Below are 18,191 nucleotides of genomic sequence, written 5' to 3'. Positions count from 1 at the left end.
TTTTTGTTGGTGCCTTTCTAAAATACATATTGACGTTGTGGGAAGATAAAAATAATCTGTTGTGCATAAGCAGGTGTCTCTGAAAACCCGTCGGTGTGGAGCACATTTAATACATATTGTAATTTATTCAAGTGCGCAACCTCAAACACAGAGACAGCGTCAAATATTTACTCGGAAAGGGTTCAACTTAATCCTGGTATTTTTTTTTCCTAAAAGCTATTGTTTGACATGCCTACCATAAGGTTTTTTACTGCCTTGAAGTTTTATTTATTTCATTTATTAATAAACTGATAGTTTGGTGAGATCATCATATAATAAACCAGGCGGGGTCGAGCTCTTAAGAAACTGTATTTATTTGGAGGGACAAGCTGTCAAAATGGCTTGGATGAAAGAAACAGTTGTTTTGAATGGCAGGTTAAAGAGTGAATATGTAAAAAATAAAAAATAAAGCAGCTTTGTTTGCTCTGTAGTACCATTCAAGCAGAAATATGTACAACACAAAGGCAAAAAGTAAGACACGTTCTTTGAAAAAGAAAGAAAAAAAAAAAAAGAATCCATTGTAATACATTGATAAATACTCACTGTCGCCATTTCTTCATGAAAGTTGATGTTTTATACAAGAGAAACAAATGTTCGCTCCAAAAACAACGGAGTTCCCTCTTCATGGCATAAGAACATACATTAGGTGGATTTCAAATAATACACATAAAAAAAAAAAAAATAAAAAAAAAAGGCAGAGAAGTGAGTAATACATTTCAGATGTTCACTTTGCACTTTAGAGAAGTGTAGGATGTGTGAGTGACGATGCAGACGCTGCAGACTGAGATATGTACACACCACCAGCACATTGAAAGCTTTGTTTGACACTCGAAACAACGCTAACATCCGAGTGGGGAGGGGGGTGGAAAATGATTAAAAAAAAAAAAAAAAAAAAAAAGAATAATATATGCATTTTCTTTTTTATCCCCCCAATTTTTTTTGTTTGTTTGTTTTGTTTTTCTTAATTGTTCAGTTTACAAGATAACGTGACCCGAGTCACAGTCCCCAAAATTGAGTACAATCAAATTGATCTTTGCAATTTATTTAAGTTTCAGTGGCGTTTTTTTCTTTAGAGCTTTCAGGAAAAATACTTCAGGATGCCCGACGGCGACGGCCTTAAACTTTTATACATTTCTCTATAGTTCAATATATTACAAAGGTTTTTTTTCCGAGATTGAAAATTTACTCATTTTTACTTTCTTAATAAAATAATCAATTTGTCAGTGATTAGAATTCTTTCATCAACCTACATAAATTACTTACAAAATATTAGTTTCATCTGTCTACGGTTACATTAGGCAAACGGTACAAATGGCCCGAAATTTAGCTTCAGCAAATGGGAGATTCCACAGTTTTCAGTCCCACAGGAAGCACCGTGCACACAGTGGACGAGGCTCCCCCGAAAAACAGGCACATCCAGTAAATTTCACAACAGCCCCTTTTATTGCCCAAAAAAACAAACAAAAAAAAAAACTAAAAAAAAAAGTTCATTAAATAACAAGCGGATGAAATATTGTCATAAGTTACCACAAAATAAGCATAAAGGTATAACAGAATAGATATTAAATAGTTGATTCCGTGGACGTGTGGTCCCGTCTCCCGTGACGCCGGAGGGAAATGGAGAGAAAGGAGAGATTGCACTTGGAGGTGAAAGAATATCAAACCACAGTGCTGCTTGGATGCAAGTAGGCTTTATCTGAAATAAATAAAAAACGAAAAATTATAGGAAAAAATAACTTAAAACAAAGCTAATAAAGATATCATAGTTACAGCCGTTCCTGCCGCTCGGGTATTCTCTCGAGGAAACCGACTCATAAATAAAAAGCCCCGGAATTTCGCATTTCGCTGCTGAATGGACCCCCCCCGTCGAGCCACGATGCTGCATTTTCTTTCTTTTTTTTTTTTTTTTTCTTTTTTTTTAATACATAACTATTTTCACAGATAAAGTGCTGATTGAGGAGCTTTTACGAAGGATTGTTGTACCACCCAGGACTCTAAGGGGATCTGATCTGTGGTTCCGGGCACAGAGGGAGGTCACGTACGACCAATTGGGATTTCTTTCTTTTTTTTTTTTTTTTTTGAATGTAAAGGCAAAACCACACCCATCACAGCAATGGTCACCGTACATTTCTTCCAAAAGCTAGAAAAAAAAACAAAAACCAAAAAAAAAAAAAAAAAAAAAGTCCCTGAGGTGCACATTCCGCTGTGTTTATGATTCCCGACGTTTGCCGCGGTGGGATGAGGTGGACGCCCCGCTCGCAGCCTTTTGGACTTTCTCGGTTTGGTTAAAAAAAAAACAAAAAAACGAGCTTTCGTCGGAATTGAAAGCCATCATTGGTTTAACTAGGCTCGGGTGGTCCAATCGAGCATCGTTTTCCTTTTGTCTCGCTTCCCATTACGCTAGCTGCCACAAACCCTCCCTCCCTCCTCCCGCCGCCCCATCGCCAACACTCCCAAGGCAAGTCTGGAATCCAAACATGGATCAGGCGAAGGGGTGGGGAATCACAGCTTACTCCAACGTCACGCTATGTTACATTGACATCTTGTGTGCAGGTACAGTCCTCCCAATCTTCACGCCGCCGCCCCAACAGTCCACATTTCATTACATCGAGTTAAACTTTCACAGACTCCATCACCGACAGCTTCATGGCTTCCTCCAGCAGCTGATTGTCCGTGAAGGTGGCAGGGGGCTCCGGGACGGACTCCGAGAGGCCGATCAGAGACTCCAGGAGGCAGGTGCCGGGGTCGCCGGCCTGGGGGAGGCTGGGGTAGCTGGGCAACTGAAACTGAAAGAAGTTGTCCATGTGTTCGTACTCCTTCAGGGAGTTGTAGAGCGAGCTGGGCCCCAGGCAGGGGAAGCCGTCGAAGAACTCCAGGTCGGACTCGGACGACAGGCTCAGGTCCATGTTGTAACTGGCCGCGCGGTCGATGGAGGGCGAGGGCGTGTGCGGCACGCTGCCGCTGTAGAAGAGCGCGTTCCCTTGGTTGGCGTTCTCGTCCAAAAGTTCTGAGATGGCCGCGGCCCGATTGTCCGTGTGGTCGTCTACCGAGTCCAGTAGCGCGGCGTCTATGTTGTCGTTCTCGTCGGGGAAGTCCGCCACGCTGAAGCCGCCGGGGGCCGCCGCGTACGCCTGCTGCTTGTCTAGTCCGTTCTCCGGGCAGCGGTTGTCCTGCACCCGGCCGCTCCTCCAGCAGCTCTCCTGCTCCGTGTCGCCGAAGCTCAGGATGCGGCTCAGGCCTTTCTCGTCCACGTCCAGCGGGGGGCGCCGCTCGCGCCGCCGCCGCTCGCCGGCCTCCGAGTCGTCGCTCTGCTCCGAGGAGTCGGAGTCCGTCATGTCACTGCTACAGCTGTTCTCTCCGGGCGCCGCCAGCTCCGAGCCGACAGGGAAGGAGAGGGAGGGGGCGGGACGGGCCTTGGCCGCCTCGTCCTCCTCCTCCGTGCACGAGTGCTCCTCCAGCTTCTTCTCCAGCTCCAGCTTCATGATGGTGTGGATGTAGTGCGTCTGCACCCGGGTGGAGTTGAACTCGATGCGACCCTGCGTGTTTCCACAGCCGTCCTTTGTGCAGCCACATGGGAAGGAAGAATGGTCCATCTGGAAGGAGGGAGGGAGGGAGGAGTGGTTAGACTGGTATCACAACATGGCTCCTGCTAGTAACCACAGCCACAGCTCTGTGGTTTTGAGGCCGGAGGCTCCTACCTGGCATTTGATGCCGGCAATACTGCAGCTGCAGGTCTCGGGTTCGCAGAACCCCTGGCAGTCGCAGCCGCAGTTCTCCCTGGAGATCCGCAGCTCGTGGAGCTGCCGCTTCTCCTCCTTGTCGATCTTCTTCACGCCGGCCGCTTTGAGCAGCGCGTGGCGCTGCTTGGATGGGTACGGGTGCAGGAAGGAGCCCTCATCCAGCTTCGCCCCGCTGAGGTCCAGCTCCTCCACGGGGATGTCGTCCACCGTGAGGCGCTCCGCCTCCTCGCACTCCTGGGTTCCGTTCTTAGTCAGCTGTGGAAGAATAAGGTGTATCGGTTTAGGCCGAGTTAATTACAAGATGGATCTGAGTTGGGGCTGGGCCATGTGGAACATTGTGCAATGACTGGAGCAACGAAGTTCAGATGTCAAAACTTGCTTTGGAAATTAAAATATCACATATTATCTCATATATAAATCATATTAAAAAGAAAAGTATTACATTAACCATCATATCTTAAAATAGTGCAACATGGTATTCTTAATTTCCTGAGATGATTAATATAATATTAACTTATCGCCCAACCCCGAAGCTGAGAGAACTCATTTAAAATCCCCATTTTCCCACTGAACTCACTTTGAGTTTCAGCGCCTCCAGCTTCTCCTCCCTCAGTCTGTCCAGGATCTTCTCCCGGCGCAGGACCTGCTGCTCCACGGCAAACTCTGCCAGGGTGTAGGTGCGGAGGGCGCTGTGCCGCTGCACCATGCCCAGGGAGCAGCCCCCCCTGCTGGGCACACTGGTGAAGCCCTGGCACCGCGGGAAGAAGAACACCGTCACCTGGTCGAACGTCACATTGCCGCGCCGCGCCCGCTTGGCCTTCTTCAGGATGGACGTGGCTGTGGGCGGAGAGATGAAGATAAGGCTTTATTAATCCTTCTGAGGGAAATTCAGGTGTCACAGCAAAAAAAAAAAAAAGAAAGTTAAGGAAGGGATAATAAGTAAGATGAGATGAAAAAATAAATAATCGAAATGAATTGTTTGTTGTGGCCCACGTTCAATTCAGATCCATGTTTAATATCTGCACTTCTCAATAGCACCACTGGAGGGCGGAAGGAGCTGCCTACACATGGATGAATCCACACGTTGTATCCAGGGGCTGATGGACTGATAAAAAAAGGGAAACATCTCCCACCATGCCTCCAGAAAAGAAAAAAAAAAAAAAAAACACCCAAAACTCCATAAACATAGCCCTTGATCCTCCAGCGTCCTAGAACACGAAACCCAAACTACAGGAACACGTCCAGCGTTGTTTTGTCCATGTGCACCAGTGTGACAAGCCTGACGCCCAAATTTCCCTTTCCCTTCTTTTGGCAAACAAGAAGCGGAGGGAAGCGGAGCCACCGGGATCAAACTAAACGTTTGTGGCTTCCGGAAGGAGGTGGGGAAGGGCGGGGTGTGGACAAAGGGTTCCAAGGCGGCGTAGTTCTCAGGACTGGGATAAAAAGCCGCCCACAACAATCCCGCCGCCCGGCGACAGCCCGACCGCCAGTTGCTGGCAGGAGTGGAAAGCTCCGTTCTCTGCTAGAAACATTCGGGGTCCATGGAGACCGGACGGACTGTTTTTTTTTTGTTTTTTTTCTTCCCCCTATACAGGCTCATTCAATGAAGCCATATGGATATCAAAGTAGAACCACATGTGGGGACAAGCTCGACAGTTTATCCAGTTTTAATTATGAATTCCACTTCCTATGCACAGGAGTACGCAGCAGTACTTTTAAGCCTTTTTTTTTTCCCCCCTGTGCTCTGCTCACGATGCTTATCTTGCGTGAAACGAAAGAGACAGGATAACGCTGTCCAACATGTGTTGCGCATTACCTTGTGGAGCCGTTCCCTGGTACGACCACTGTGTTAAATGGTCTGAGCGATCCTGCGACACGCCCCGAATCCACCCGGCTCCAAAGCCACAGGAGTCAAGGAACATTAATTGACCTTAAGACCTGGCACTGCTCAAGTAAACCCCTTCCCTCAGAACCCGGTAAACCTTAAACCTGGGCCATGGGGCTCCCAAAAATGCCTGGTGGACGTGGAGGGAGACAAGGGAGAGTCGTACAGATGTGACTGGCTCAAACCAGTCTCAGATCCATCAAACCCTGTCGTGCTTCTGAGACGAGCAGGAGACAAACCACTCTGTCCCGCAGCGTCTTAATAAGGAAGCATTGTTCCTTTCTTTTTGTTTATTTTGCACTCCCTGAATGACGTCACAATGAAAGCGCAACACCCGCACCCGCACACGCACGATTGGAAGGCTCTGTTCAGTGTTCAAACATGCCTTCCCTCTCTCTCTCTCTCTCTCAGTCTCATTCAGCACCTGTGCTGGGTGCGTGCCCGGCCTCCACACAAGGCTCTGTGTGTTCCTCAGCGTCTGGCAACCGGCCACTCCTTTCCCCCTCGACTGGCGCCCTGCCCCACTGTCCTACGAAGCCCACAAGTGTCAGCCCTTTTCTCGCCCGCAAATCTTCCCCCATCCCCGCTGGGTTCGCTAAAGGCCAGCGGGGGCCGAGACGGGGGGTAGGGACCCACAAGCGTGCAGGGAAGGTGAAACTCCAGATCGCAGAAAGACCGGCGAAGACGGAGCCAAGGTGAGCACCCTGTGCATAATCAGATTAGCCACTTTACACCTTCAGGGCTCAAAATCAAAAAAGGCATTCATTGCATGAGTCTTAAGTAATTCAAGGGGCTGGCAGCTGCTTAACCTCTGTCTCCATTTTATAGGTTTTGTTAGAGCAGCCTTTTCTTCCACAAAGCAGATTTCACAAAGCGACCTTTTAAAATACTCACTGTGGAAGCTGCTGGCTGGGGAGCCGGGGTTGCTGGGCGTGGAGTCCAGGGTGTCGGAGTAGCAGCTCTCCCCCTCCGAGTCCCAGCCCGAGTAGGCCGAGGAGGAGAGGGAGGACGGCGAGGGTGAGGAGTAGCACGGGTCCTCGTCCACCTCCTCAAACTTCCTCTTGAGAAGCCCGCTCATGGCGTCTGCGTGGAGAGTCTGCGGGGCCGTACAGAGGAAAAAGGGGGTTAGATTCCACGCCGGCACATTCATTAAGGGGACAGGAACAGACTTTATCTGCAGCAAAATAGACAACATCGCGTCCCGCGTGAGGAAGGAAGGAAGTCCCGATGAAGCATGTGAGACGGTATGCAGCCCATCTAGCGCCGCACTCAGCTGAGCAGAGGGAGGAATCGCACAGGAAACGATCCATCAAGTCCAGTCGCACAAGTCAACAATTACTGGACCCTTCACCCACTTCCTAATCCCATCAACTCAGCAAAAACATTGATCAGTGGGAGGCATGCACCGAGAGATTCGGGGGAGAGATTTCAAACTCTGCCTCTTGCCAGCCTTTGGGCTCAGGCCCCCGTTTGTTATCAGTGTGTTTCCATGGCCCTCGTGGTACATGTGTAGAGCTTGACATTATGGTGTTATGAAACTCGGGAATGCAGATTTTGAGCGTCGACAACAATCAATACTTTGAGAAGGAGAGAGAGAGTGAGAGAGGGGGAGGGGAGCCTTGGCTGATAATCTTGTTTAACCCAGTTATTATAATCTCCAAAGTTCAGCCAAGTTCTCATCGATACATCTGCGTGAGCGGAGGAAAAAAAAGGGGTAAAAAAAAAAAAAACCTTCATGTGCAGCACACACAGGGAAAAAGCCAAATTAATTTCTGGCCGATCTGCTGGTAAGTACGGAGGTGTTGTATCATGTAGCTCTGACACAGCTGAGAAATTCTCTGAATCATCATCATCACAAATTCTGGGAAGCAAGCGGAGAGTGTGACGCTGAAACCAGACAGGTTCTCCAGTCATCGCCAGAGACATCATCGCGGACTGTCTGACACTGAGTGGCAGCGGCGACTGAGCAGGCGGCAGAACGGAGGGAGGTAAGACGGGAAGGAAGATATGACGGGGGTCAAAGCCCAGACATTCTTTCATATGACGGAGCGAGGGGTGAGGCCTACTTCGGCGCGCTCACCATAAAACAGTTAGTTAAGCAATCGGTTGCAGGTCAGCCAAAATGTTCAACTTGCTCCATTAATGGAGACACTCATTTATTCATTTACAGGGGAACAGCATTTTGGACCCGAGACATTACCTTCGAATACATGTTTGGAGGGACACGTCTGGTTAAATTTGACGCGTGGAAGCAAATGAAAAGGTAGGGAAGATTCAAACGAGATTAAGTCGGTCAGACAGACAAGAGAGGGCGAAGCCAGACAAACGTTTGCCAAACTGTCCTGCCAATCCCCCGGCCCATATCCCGTGGCAGACGTGTGAAAGGCGAGGCGTGTCACGCCCGCAGGCCCTCCCACGGCTTCAAAGGACATTTTATTCCATGTATGACCTGCATGGTTTGGCTCACCTTATCAGATCGTTACGCAAGTGTCAGGACTCAAACGGAATTAAAAAAAAAAAAAAAAGAAGGAAGATCTGGTTGGTACGCACGTAAGGGGTCATTTTCTACATGGGACGGGGAGCGACAGTGGTCCCTACAACACATCTGGCGGCGGGGAACGCAGAGACGAGTCAAGGGCAGAGGGTCGACACCTCAGCACGGGCGGGGACGGCCGCTTTAGAGCTGGAAACCCACTTATTGTTGCAGGATGAGATATTATTTTCCCCAGTGCACGCATGATGAATGAATCACCTTGCGAGAGGTCAAACTAGCCTCGGCAGCTCGCTGGGTATCCATCCAGCAAAATGGCCGCTTCAAAAAAAAAAAAAAAAAAAAAAAAAAGGTGAGGTCTGCATTTTTGCGCCAACAGTCCAACATGCGAAAAAAAAAAGCCTAATAACCATCCATCAACTGGCTTGACCGAGAACTAATCATCTAATGCCTCTCTCAGCTGTCCCCGTTCCCACGTCGGATAATTTACCCCGATCTGGTTTGGAACACCTGGGTGCAGCATCTGTTGCTTGTCTAGACCACGTCTCAAAAAAATCCCCCCGCACCCCCCAAAAAAAAAAAAAAAAAAAAAAAAAAAAAAAACCCACTCTGCTTCAAAAAGGACTACACTACACTACACCACCCCTTACACAACGAGAGCGAAGCAACACGGGCATTTACATTCGCATACATTTTCCGCCATCACTCCGACCGGCCTCCCCAATCGCCCCTTTAAAAAAAAAAAAAAGAAAACAAAGCTACGAGGCGTCCCCCAGGAAGTGCAGAGCGCCAGCTAAGCAAAGTCTTTTTAATTAAAAGCTGCAGTGAGGCAGAAGGCAGAGGAGAGAGAGAGAGGGAGAGAGAGAGAGATGGGGAGGTGAAATGGTGTCAGAAGTGGGTCATTGTCTCTTGACTGCAGTCTACCTGACACATTGATTTGTTAATCCTGTTCAACGGGCAGAAACAATGGCAAGAGGTTAATCCTGGCGAGAGGACGGCCAGTCAGGCTGCTGCCGCGCAGAATAAGGCCGAGAGAGAGAGAGAGAGACAGAGAGAGAGGGGGCTGAGGCGGCGGAATGAGGGATTTGCGGAGGGACGGATGGACAGTCAGGAACTATTTTAATAGCTAATTTGCAAAAGAACAAGGAAATAAGAGGAAGCTACAGGATATAAAAATAGAAGAAACTTCACAGCCAGCCACTCAGAAATGAGAAGCGCCTGTGAAGGGCTGCTCCCAATGGAGACAGGGGGTGTAATCGGACAGAGAGAGAGAGAGAGAGAGAGAGAAGCGTGTCTTCACCGGGTACTAAATTATGCATCACTGTCATTCCATCAGCCGCACACAGGCAGCCAGATAAAGGATGCCGCCGCCAAGGTGCTCCCCAGCCGCTTGTCACCGAGTCGCGACGCTGAGACTCTGGCGGGGAAGATTTGTCACCGGAAAGCAGTGTGCGGCCGCAGTCAGACGCACCGCCGTGTCAGTCCAACCAGATTATCTTGATGTGTCCAGACGCAGCCTGTTAATATGACTCCCCAATCCCTAATTCATCCCCATTTTATTTTTATCCCCATCTATTTGGGCGCCGACTCCTTTAGGTCAGAGCGTACAGTAGCTATAAGGAATCTGGAATTATGATGCTGGGAGTAGGATATATAAAAAAAACCCAAAAAAAACAAACAACCACATGGGAGTGACGAATCAATATGCTGACTTTAATGCACGCTGTGAATAGAACTGTGAATCATGCGTCGTCGGTCTGGTTTACTCAGATTTTCAGGTCTAGCCTCCTCCACTTCTGCTACCTCTCCACTGCTTCAGCTGTAGAGTGGTACTGAGGGAACTCTGTTTCATTCAGGGTCACAGCGCCAGTATCACACAAAGCAAAGGAGTGGCATTTGTAGGTTTGTGATTTAAAAAGGAAAGGAAAGGATTATCCAGGAGAAACTCAATTAAAAAAAGAAATAAATAAATAAGATAAAAAATAAAAACACTCCCAGCATCTTGTCCAAACCGCCCCAGGCTGCTTCCCCTCCAGCCAGACAACAGGACAAGTCCCAGTTGACTTTGCCCTCTCCACGCCGTCTGTCCAGCCACTCTGCAGCTGATAACAGCGCTGAGGGTGTGTGTGTGCGCGCACGCGTGCATGCGTACGTGCGTGTGTGTGTGTGTGTCAGGGCAGGCAGCAGCAGGCAGCTGCGCCTCCAGGCATCAGGTAATGCACCTCACACTTGTAGCCCAGGTAAATGATCAGAGCCATCGGGGGCGACAGAGGGAGGACTGAGAAGCCCTCCACCTGCTGGTCCGACAGAGAAAGAGAACAAGAGAGAGAGAGGGAGGGAGAGAGAAAGAGAGAGCCAGAGCGAGCGAGACATCCCATCCCTGCCCTCCGTCCGTGCTGCGATTCACACTCAAAGTCTGTCACTCGCTGCCAGGGACCGTGCCATGGAAACATTCTGTTCCTCAGCCTCGACCTCTTCCAGCGAAGGGGGAGAAGGAGGAGAGGAGGTGGTGGGAAGGAAAGGAGGGAGGCAGGGAGGGACGTACAAAGCAAATAAATAAAGTCATGTCTCCAAAGCCGCAGGAATTCCACTCTGGCAGCTCCCGCGCTCGCTAGAACAGTGGGAGAGGAACACGCGGTCGATCCAAGCCAGATGTGTGTTCCGCTGCTAAACCGCTGGAAAAACTACTTTTCCCATGAGGCAACCCGAGGGCGTCTCGGGCACACCTCCCTTTCTCCACCTCCACCCACACCTGATGGGGTATTAGGAGTGCATGTGGGCCTCACATACTGAGTTGGGTTGTCAGTAATCTGCCGTGCAGGCCGGGCTCAGGTGACCAGGTGCTTCTACAGGCGTCTGGGAGCCGCTGGGTCGGTGTGTTAGCTGACTGACACACATGCACGCATGCACTCTTTATCTGATATTGGATATCATTTTACTGTTCTCTACATGTTTTCCAATGGAGAATAAAAGAAGAACAAACTATGTGCTTTGGAAATTTTATTTTATTTTTTTGTTTGTTTTTTTTACCGGTCAAATGAAAAGCAGAAGTAAAAAAAGTAAACTGAGGTTAAGTGCATATTTTAACCTCTGTTGCAGGAGTCATTCCACCGGTTTAACAGCACTGATCCCACTGGTGTAGAGTGTGTGTGTGTGTGTGTGTGTGTGTGTGTGTGTGTGTGTGTGTGTGTGTGTGTGTGTGTGTGTGTGTGTGTGTGTGTGTGTGTGTGTGTTCCAGTCTGGGTGACTCGCTGGAACCCCACAGGCGGTGTGGAATGTACTGGACAGACAAAGCAGATGGGAAACCTTCACTCCTGCGCCCCCCGAGAGACAGCCACACAAATAGCCGCTCTGTCTGCGCCGCATTGGCACAAAGTGGGAAAAACTTTACATTACGTGGCTTTAGATCTTTGTCCATTAATTCCCATAGTTATAGTTGGTGGCTACAGTATGTCTTTCATTTGTTTACCATTAGATATACAGTCAAGATGGACAGAACGATAAGGAGCAACAAATTGATCTGTATCAAGCCTATCAAATTTGTCCGATGGCACTGAAGTGAGTGAGTGAAAGAGAGAGACGGAAAGGAGAGAGCGAGAAAGAAGTTGAGAGTGAGGACTTCCTCAGGTTGTGAAATACAAACTGCTGTGCACAGGAAGTGGCCATTCACAGAACCTACAGAGAGACCTGCCACCTGTGAGACACCACAGGTTCTTATACTGTAGTATAAGAGGGTTAGGGCGTATTGACAAGATCCAATATCACTTTTTTTTTTGAGGACTAGCTCGATATAAATAACTTGCCGATATTCTGGGGATGACTATTGGTGCTTTCACAAGGTATTCACACACAAAGGGATATTTGAGAAACAATCATTAGTAATGTGGTTATTATGGCCAAGCAGGCAGAGGTGTAGATTAGAACAGCTACAGTCTATGAAGTTCAGAAAATGACATTACTTTACTATAACACAGCCGAAAAATAACATTTAAGTATATTACGATAACCAAAATCCCAGACGATATCCAGTCTCATATCACAATATCAATAATCTATTGTCTCTCTCAGCCCTACAATACAAAATGAAATAGAAATTGAATATGTATAGATTATACTTGTCTAGGCAGCTGTTTCAAAATCAAAAGGGGCTCCACTAAATTAAAATAGACATCCTCCCTTGACACACAAATAAATGAAACCATCCCGCAAAACGCCAGTTTCACCAATTTCTCCCAAATGAGGCTTTTCTATCCCAAAGTGTCTTAATAGAGCACTGACGTTAGACATTCCAAAGGACAAAAAACACAACTAACGAATCAATTAAAAGATATACATATACTGTTTTATCCTCTAGCAGCTCCAAGGTGAATATTGACGCACAAAATGGACAGAACATATCAATGTAGGCTCTTCCTGTAAACAAAGGATCATTGAGCTCTCCGTAGCCTAATTCCGGAAAACATCATTCCTAAAATGATCCGGGTGAGGTCGCTGCTGGAGACGATTAAATTAAACAGAGCCGCTTGTCAAAAACAGACAGCCTTTATTTCAGCTCTGACATGCCGTGGAATAGGACCACTTAAACAATAAAACAAACCATCGAATTAATAAATAACCACAATTGCAGCCTCTGGATATCAATGACAAAATTACGTTGAAAAATAAATGTGGGTTTTTCCCCCCCCATTTCAATATAAAAAGACATTGCGCAAGTTTAAATGGGGAATAATCAACGGCGAGCTGAAAAACATATAACAACCATGAAAAGCGCGGAGACGCAACAAAGCGCTCCACGTTCCGGTGTCACGAAACCGCACCGATCCACCGATCGAATTGTTTGATACGACCCACTCGGTCGAATCGCCCACCGGCCCTTCTGCCAAAGCCAATCACCGGTGGTGATTAATGGTTAATTCTGACGATAAGGACAGCGCTGGTGTCGGCTGCCTTCAGGAGTCGCTCCACGGCCACGGAGGTGAGACCGGCGCTTAAAACGGGCTCGATGCACAAAAGGCGAGCTCGCTCAGTTGCTAATGACCATTATAATAAGTCACATTCACAATGAGCACCAATCAAGTTTGTCCGCATTTCTATACTTACCGATCCAATGAATAATGAATAATCAATCCATCCTCCGCTCCAACCAACAAATCATTACCTGCCATGAACTAAACCACAGGGTTTTGTCCAAAGGATTGATAGATGGCGTTCAAAACCGCCAATCATTATTCCCGTTATTATTATTATTACTATTATCACTATTATTCCCATTATTATTATTATTTTACGGCTTGTGCGCAATCCAGCGCTTATTCTGCGCTCCGTGGACCCGCTGTGGTGAAGAAGTAGCCGCGAGGATCTGTTCACACTACACCCCACAGCCCGTGACGCGCAGCCCGCACTCCACTACGACCCGAACCCGCTGCAAGTTGGAGAGTTTTCTCCCCGACTGCCGTGACACAAGCCGCGGGGGGAAACATCCAAACTATTTGGCTCGGCTCCACCGCACGGCTGGAGCCACCACTTTCCTGGTATTTATTCGCGCTCGCCCCCCCCCCCCGATCAATTATCGATAATCAATAACGAACAAACACTGCGGGACGAAATCGACGGCGTCCACTCACCACGAACTGGCGTGTCCGATCACCATTAGTGGATATTTAGGCGAAATCCGCCGTTGGGGGTGGTGGTAATCCAGCGTCCACACTGCAGCGCTCTGCGTCTCTATTGTGTGGGAGCTCGTCTGTGCAGCGCGCAGAGCGGCGCTGCCTTTTCCACCGTGGAAAACTCCCTCCTGCCTCCGCCGTGACGCAGGGACCGACGTAGGGCGTGACGTAAGCCGCAGCCTGCCCACGCCGTTTCCGGCCTTCCGGCACCACGAGCCAGCCCTCGCGCACAATTTCCCTTTTTTTTTTTTTTTTTTACCCTTTAATCAAATGCTTATTTTTATTTTGTATTATTTATATGAATATATATTTTCCTGTGTGTGTATATAAACACACACACACACACCCACACACATACATACACACATATATATCATTAAATATATATATATCATTATAAGTTATTCATTCATTACTATAAGTATTGTTTTTATAAAATTATTTTCCCTGACAAATCTACTGCTCCACCCTCCAGTCTTGTCCACTTACCAATACATTTCTGATCTAAATATATACGTTTTACTCCATTACATTCTCTCCGAGACCATATGTTACTTATTGCATATTTACCCAAACTAATTCCATTCCGTTTGTATCTCACCTTGTGCCCATCGGTGTCATTAGTTGACTATATAGTATCTATTAATGGCAGTGGGAGTTGCTGCAATGTGTGGCGTGGCTTATTTCCAGTTAAAGGAGAGTGCTGACTGAATGGGGAATTGTGACTCAAGATGCACGCCGTCACAGCCAAGCAATTAAGGGGAAACCAAGGAAATGATCAGGGAAACAAACAACGATAACGCCTCCTCTGATTCCTTGCCAGGCTCATGCTCAAATGATATATTCACAATTCTTTTGCCCAGGCTTTATTAAAATGTTGCGTCTCATAAATTATAACTGTTAGTAGCACAACTCACCCAAGACTTTATTATTGAGAAACTTACCACTCTGCTGCAGCTTCTCACTGTGCTCAAACTCACGTCACGACGTCTTTGTATATTTTAGTATATATATTTTTTTACAGCAATATCATTTTATTTAACTACTACCTATAACTACCTTTTGCAATTGCCGCAGTGCATCCAAAGTGTAATGTTGACTACTGTAGGTTTCCTGTAAGAAGCAGCGCAACGTCCGAGTCTCATATGTTCGCACGGATGTAGGCAAGAGTCAATAAAACCATGAAAAGCCAGATCAAATGAAAGGTTTGCAACCTTTTTTTTCAGTATAACATATAATGACTGTTTTTCAAAACAGTCGGGGAGCACCTCCTCAAGCTGCAAAGGCTAAATTGTTTGCCCCATTGGACTGCAATTAACCACAGTCGGAAGCTGCAGCAGAGTGGTAAGTTTCTCAATAGTAAAGCGGTCAGGTGCAAAGGTTGTACTGGAAAAAGTTATAAATGATGGAAACCAACATTTTAATAAAACTTGGGTGGAAGGAAAAAAAACCTTCTTAAAACGATTTAGTTCTTGAATGTCTATCAGTTTATTGCAGTGGAGTAAAAAAGTGAGCTATTTGCACTGAAATATGAGGTAAAAATATAAAGCCAATAATTGAGAAGAGTAGCTACTTAAGCGACAGTGAACCACGGAACACCCCTCAATTCCTGCATTCAGAGTTGAACCGTCTAAAACACAGAAGCCATCTCCGCTGTGCCCTGGCCCCCTCTCCCTGCGCTCCAGCAGGTATTTACAGTTCTATCGGAACGCACTGAGATGCTTGCTTTCCTTCTCAGCTTGACTCAAGTGTCCTGCCAATGTCAATACAGGTGTTGGGGCCCGCGGGGGCTTCGGGGAGCAGCTCCTTAAGCTGCGTTCAGAGGACTCTACTAATTGTCCTCTGCTGCTAATGGACTAGTGGAGGGGGGGCCTTGGCCCTTAGAGCCCCACGGTAGGTGTAACCTGAAGAGCAGAAAAAAAAGAAAATTTGCATTTAGCTAAATGACCTGAACAATTGTCCAGTCACTTCCCTCAAGGTCGGTAATGACCTTGGTGCAATTTCACATTTTTAGCGAAAATTAAAATGCATTTCAGTTGTCAGTTCATGTTCATTGTATGGATTAGTTGCAATCATGAGTTAGTGCTTTGTGTGATACTAGTTATCCAAGAAAGGCCAGCATCCCAATAAAACAACTATTTGGTATCCCACTTCTCAGCCATATACGTATATAAAACTTTGTATTTTGAAATTTTGAAGATGACGCAGTTTGTACCAATAAACAACCTAAAAACTGACTTGACAATCTAAAAATGTCTTTACATTATGGCACCTTAATTCCCAAGGTTAGGGTAGAATTAGACGGTGACTAATGTATAGTAACGTGCTCAGTGTTACGCAGACGCCAGCAAAACAAAAATAAAAAGTTTGCCGACCACTTTAGTCGTTTTGTTTGTATCAGTATACTATATCCACCAATTACCTCTAAATATACAGTCAAGATAAGGCAATGATAGGTGGCAACCGGGATCTGTATCACGCTTTAAAACAAATCTTTTTTTTTTTTTTGAGTCAGACAAAGCTGGAGCTGGAGAGTGTGTGGAAGAGAGTCTTTGAAGCGGCTCCGCTAAGCCTTGTTATCTATTTCAAATAACATTTTACCAAGAGCCAAGAGTAGATTCTTAAGGACCGCATGAAAAGAAACTGAAAGCGACCGACGGAGGCTTTACTTGGAAACTGTAACTTAAGCACAACCACTGTTCTGCATTGACAACATGCTTTGCATATTTGCCTGGTAGAGCATGTTTGATCAGTGACTATCTATTGTAGTGGTCAAAGCATCCCCATGTTTGCCTCTGTTTTGCTGTGTACAAGGTGGGGGTGTGGTTGAGAAGCAGTAACGCCTGAGGGAAGGGACTACGGAGTCTACGCGTGCAGACGGGGCCCCACCCGATTTGCTTACTGTCATCCTGGAGCTCTTTTCTTTTTTTTTCCCCACCCGGAACAGGCGCGCTGATTTTTTTTATTTTATTTTTTTTACAACGTACTTCTCGCTAATAGATTTGTCCCAAGGCTACATGCAGCCGGGGTTCAGTCCATGGTCTTTGTCTTAACAAAAACAAGATCACTGACACAGGTTCACTCCGCTCTCATGGTTACATAAACAATGTTCTTTCAAGATATCCATTATGTAACTGTCAAATGGTGGGTATCATAAAAAAAAAAAAAAGAAAAGTTGACATGTTCATATTCAAGACAAGTGCCGCTTTAGTTTTTGTCACTTGGTTGATTAACTCTGTTCTTTTTTGTTACGTGAAAAAAGTCTTAGTAAACAGGAAATGTCTTCGCTGTGGCACTCCTGGATTCCCTTTTTTTTTTTTTTTTTTTGTAACGTTGGCCTTTGAAGTCTCGTGTCAGGCCCACCGAATTCCTCTTCTTGATAAACAGGGAGAAGTTCCCGGGAACTGTACCACTCACACATGTTCTTGCGCTCGTGCTCTTCTGAGAAAAAGGAGCTGTGTTTGTGTGTGTGTGTGTGTGTGTGTGTGTGGGGTGGGGGATGGGAGCCCGAGTGCCAAAGCCAGTGAATCAGGCCTGCATACATTAGGTCCACTCTCTTTAAAAGTGTGCCAAACAGTTCACGATAGAGGACGCCCCTCCAAGAGCACAATAATGGCCCTCAATGCTTTCCATCTGCGGAGGGAGAAAAGGACCGTGATTGCACGTGCTGCGTGGAGTGGCTCAACAATGTATGAATTTATGGCCATCAGAGGCATCATAAAACCATTCCTCCTGTGAAGACCGGGGCCATTCACTGGAACGCCGATAACTGGACCTAATCCAATATAACATCCATTGGTCCCATGTTTGCTGATATTCAAAACCAACAATATTCATAAAAGGGTTATTCTGCGGCCGAGACGCTTTGGGCTCGGAGCGTTTTTGCGGCTGGGGAGCCTTTCGGCTGCTCGGAGGGAATATTTCTGACTTTCATACACCAGCATCAATTGGGGAACAGCGCTGCTGTTGGCGGCCACCGATGTATAAAAAGGTGTTGTACTCTGGACATATCAAGAGTTATTGTAAAGTGTTTTTTGATTATCATAAAAACTTGGCATCGCAGATTGGGAATTTAAACTCCGCCTGCAGATTAACTCTGACTTGGATGCAGGGGTATACATAACCCTATGTTGTATGCTCTGCCTGCTGACAGCACAGTAAAAAACAAACAAAAAAAAAAAAAAAAACCCACAATGTTCAACACAAAATATTAAGAACGACGAAAGCAAACCAACCATTGCAGGCCAGGAACCGGCGCTCTATTCCCTGGGTGTTTTCATGGAGTGCAAATCCACAGCGACACAAGTGTTGGCGACGCCGGCGTTCCCCAGGGTACTGACGGAGCAGATCAGACAGTCTGCTGTTGTCAG

At 46.8% G+C, this 18,191-nt stretch overlaps 1 protein-coding gene across 1 annotated transcript; it reads right to left on the bottom strand.

The window, feature by feature from the left end:
- Window positions 1-335: 335 nt before the first annotated feature.
- csrnp1b (cysteine-serine-rich nuclear protein 1b) lies at window positions 336-13,897 on the bottom strand. The gene is made up of 5 exons (XM_080020507.1): window positions 13,780-13,897; window positions 6,559-6,760; window positions 4,357-4,616; window positions 3,738-4,034; window positions 336-3,632 (listed from the first exon to the last, which is right to left on the bottom strand). Exons 2-5 carry the CDS (start codon window positions 6,740-6,742, stop codon window positions 2,652-2,654), a joined length of 1,722 nt encoding a protein of 573 aa, XP_079876633.1. The 5' UTR covers window positions 6,743-6,760; window positions 13,780-13,897; the 3' UTR covers window positions 336-2,651.
- Window positions 13,898-18,191: the final 4,294 nt, after the last annotated feature.

This window comes from Zeus faber (assembly GCF_960531495.2).
Source record: "Zeus faber genome assembly, chromosome: 19".
Classification (NCBI taxonomy): Eukaryota; Metazoa; Chordata; class Actinopteri; order Zeiformes; family Zeidae; genus Zeus; species Zeus faber.
This window is presented reverse-complemented; position numbering and strand designations above follow the sequence as displayed.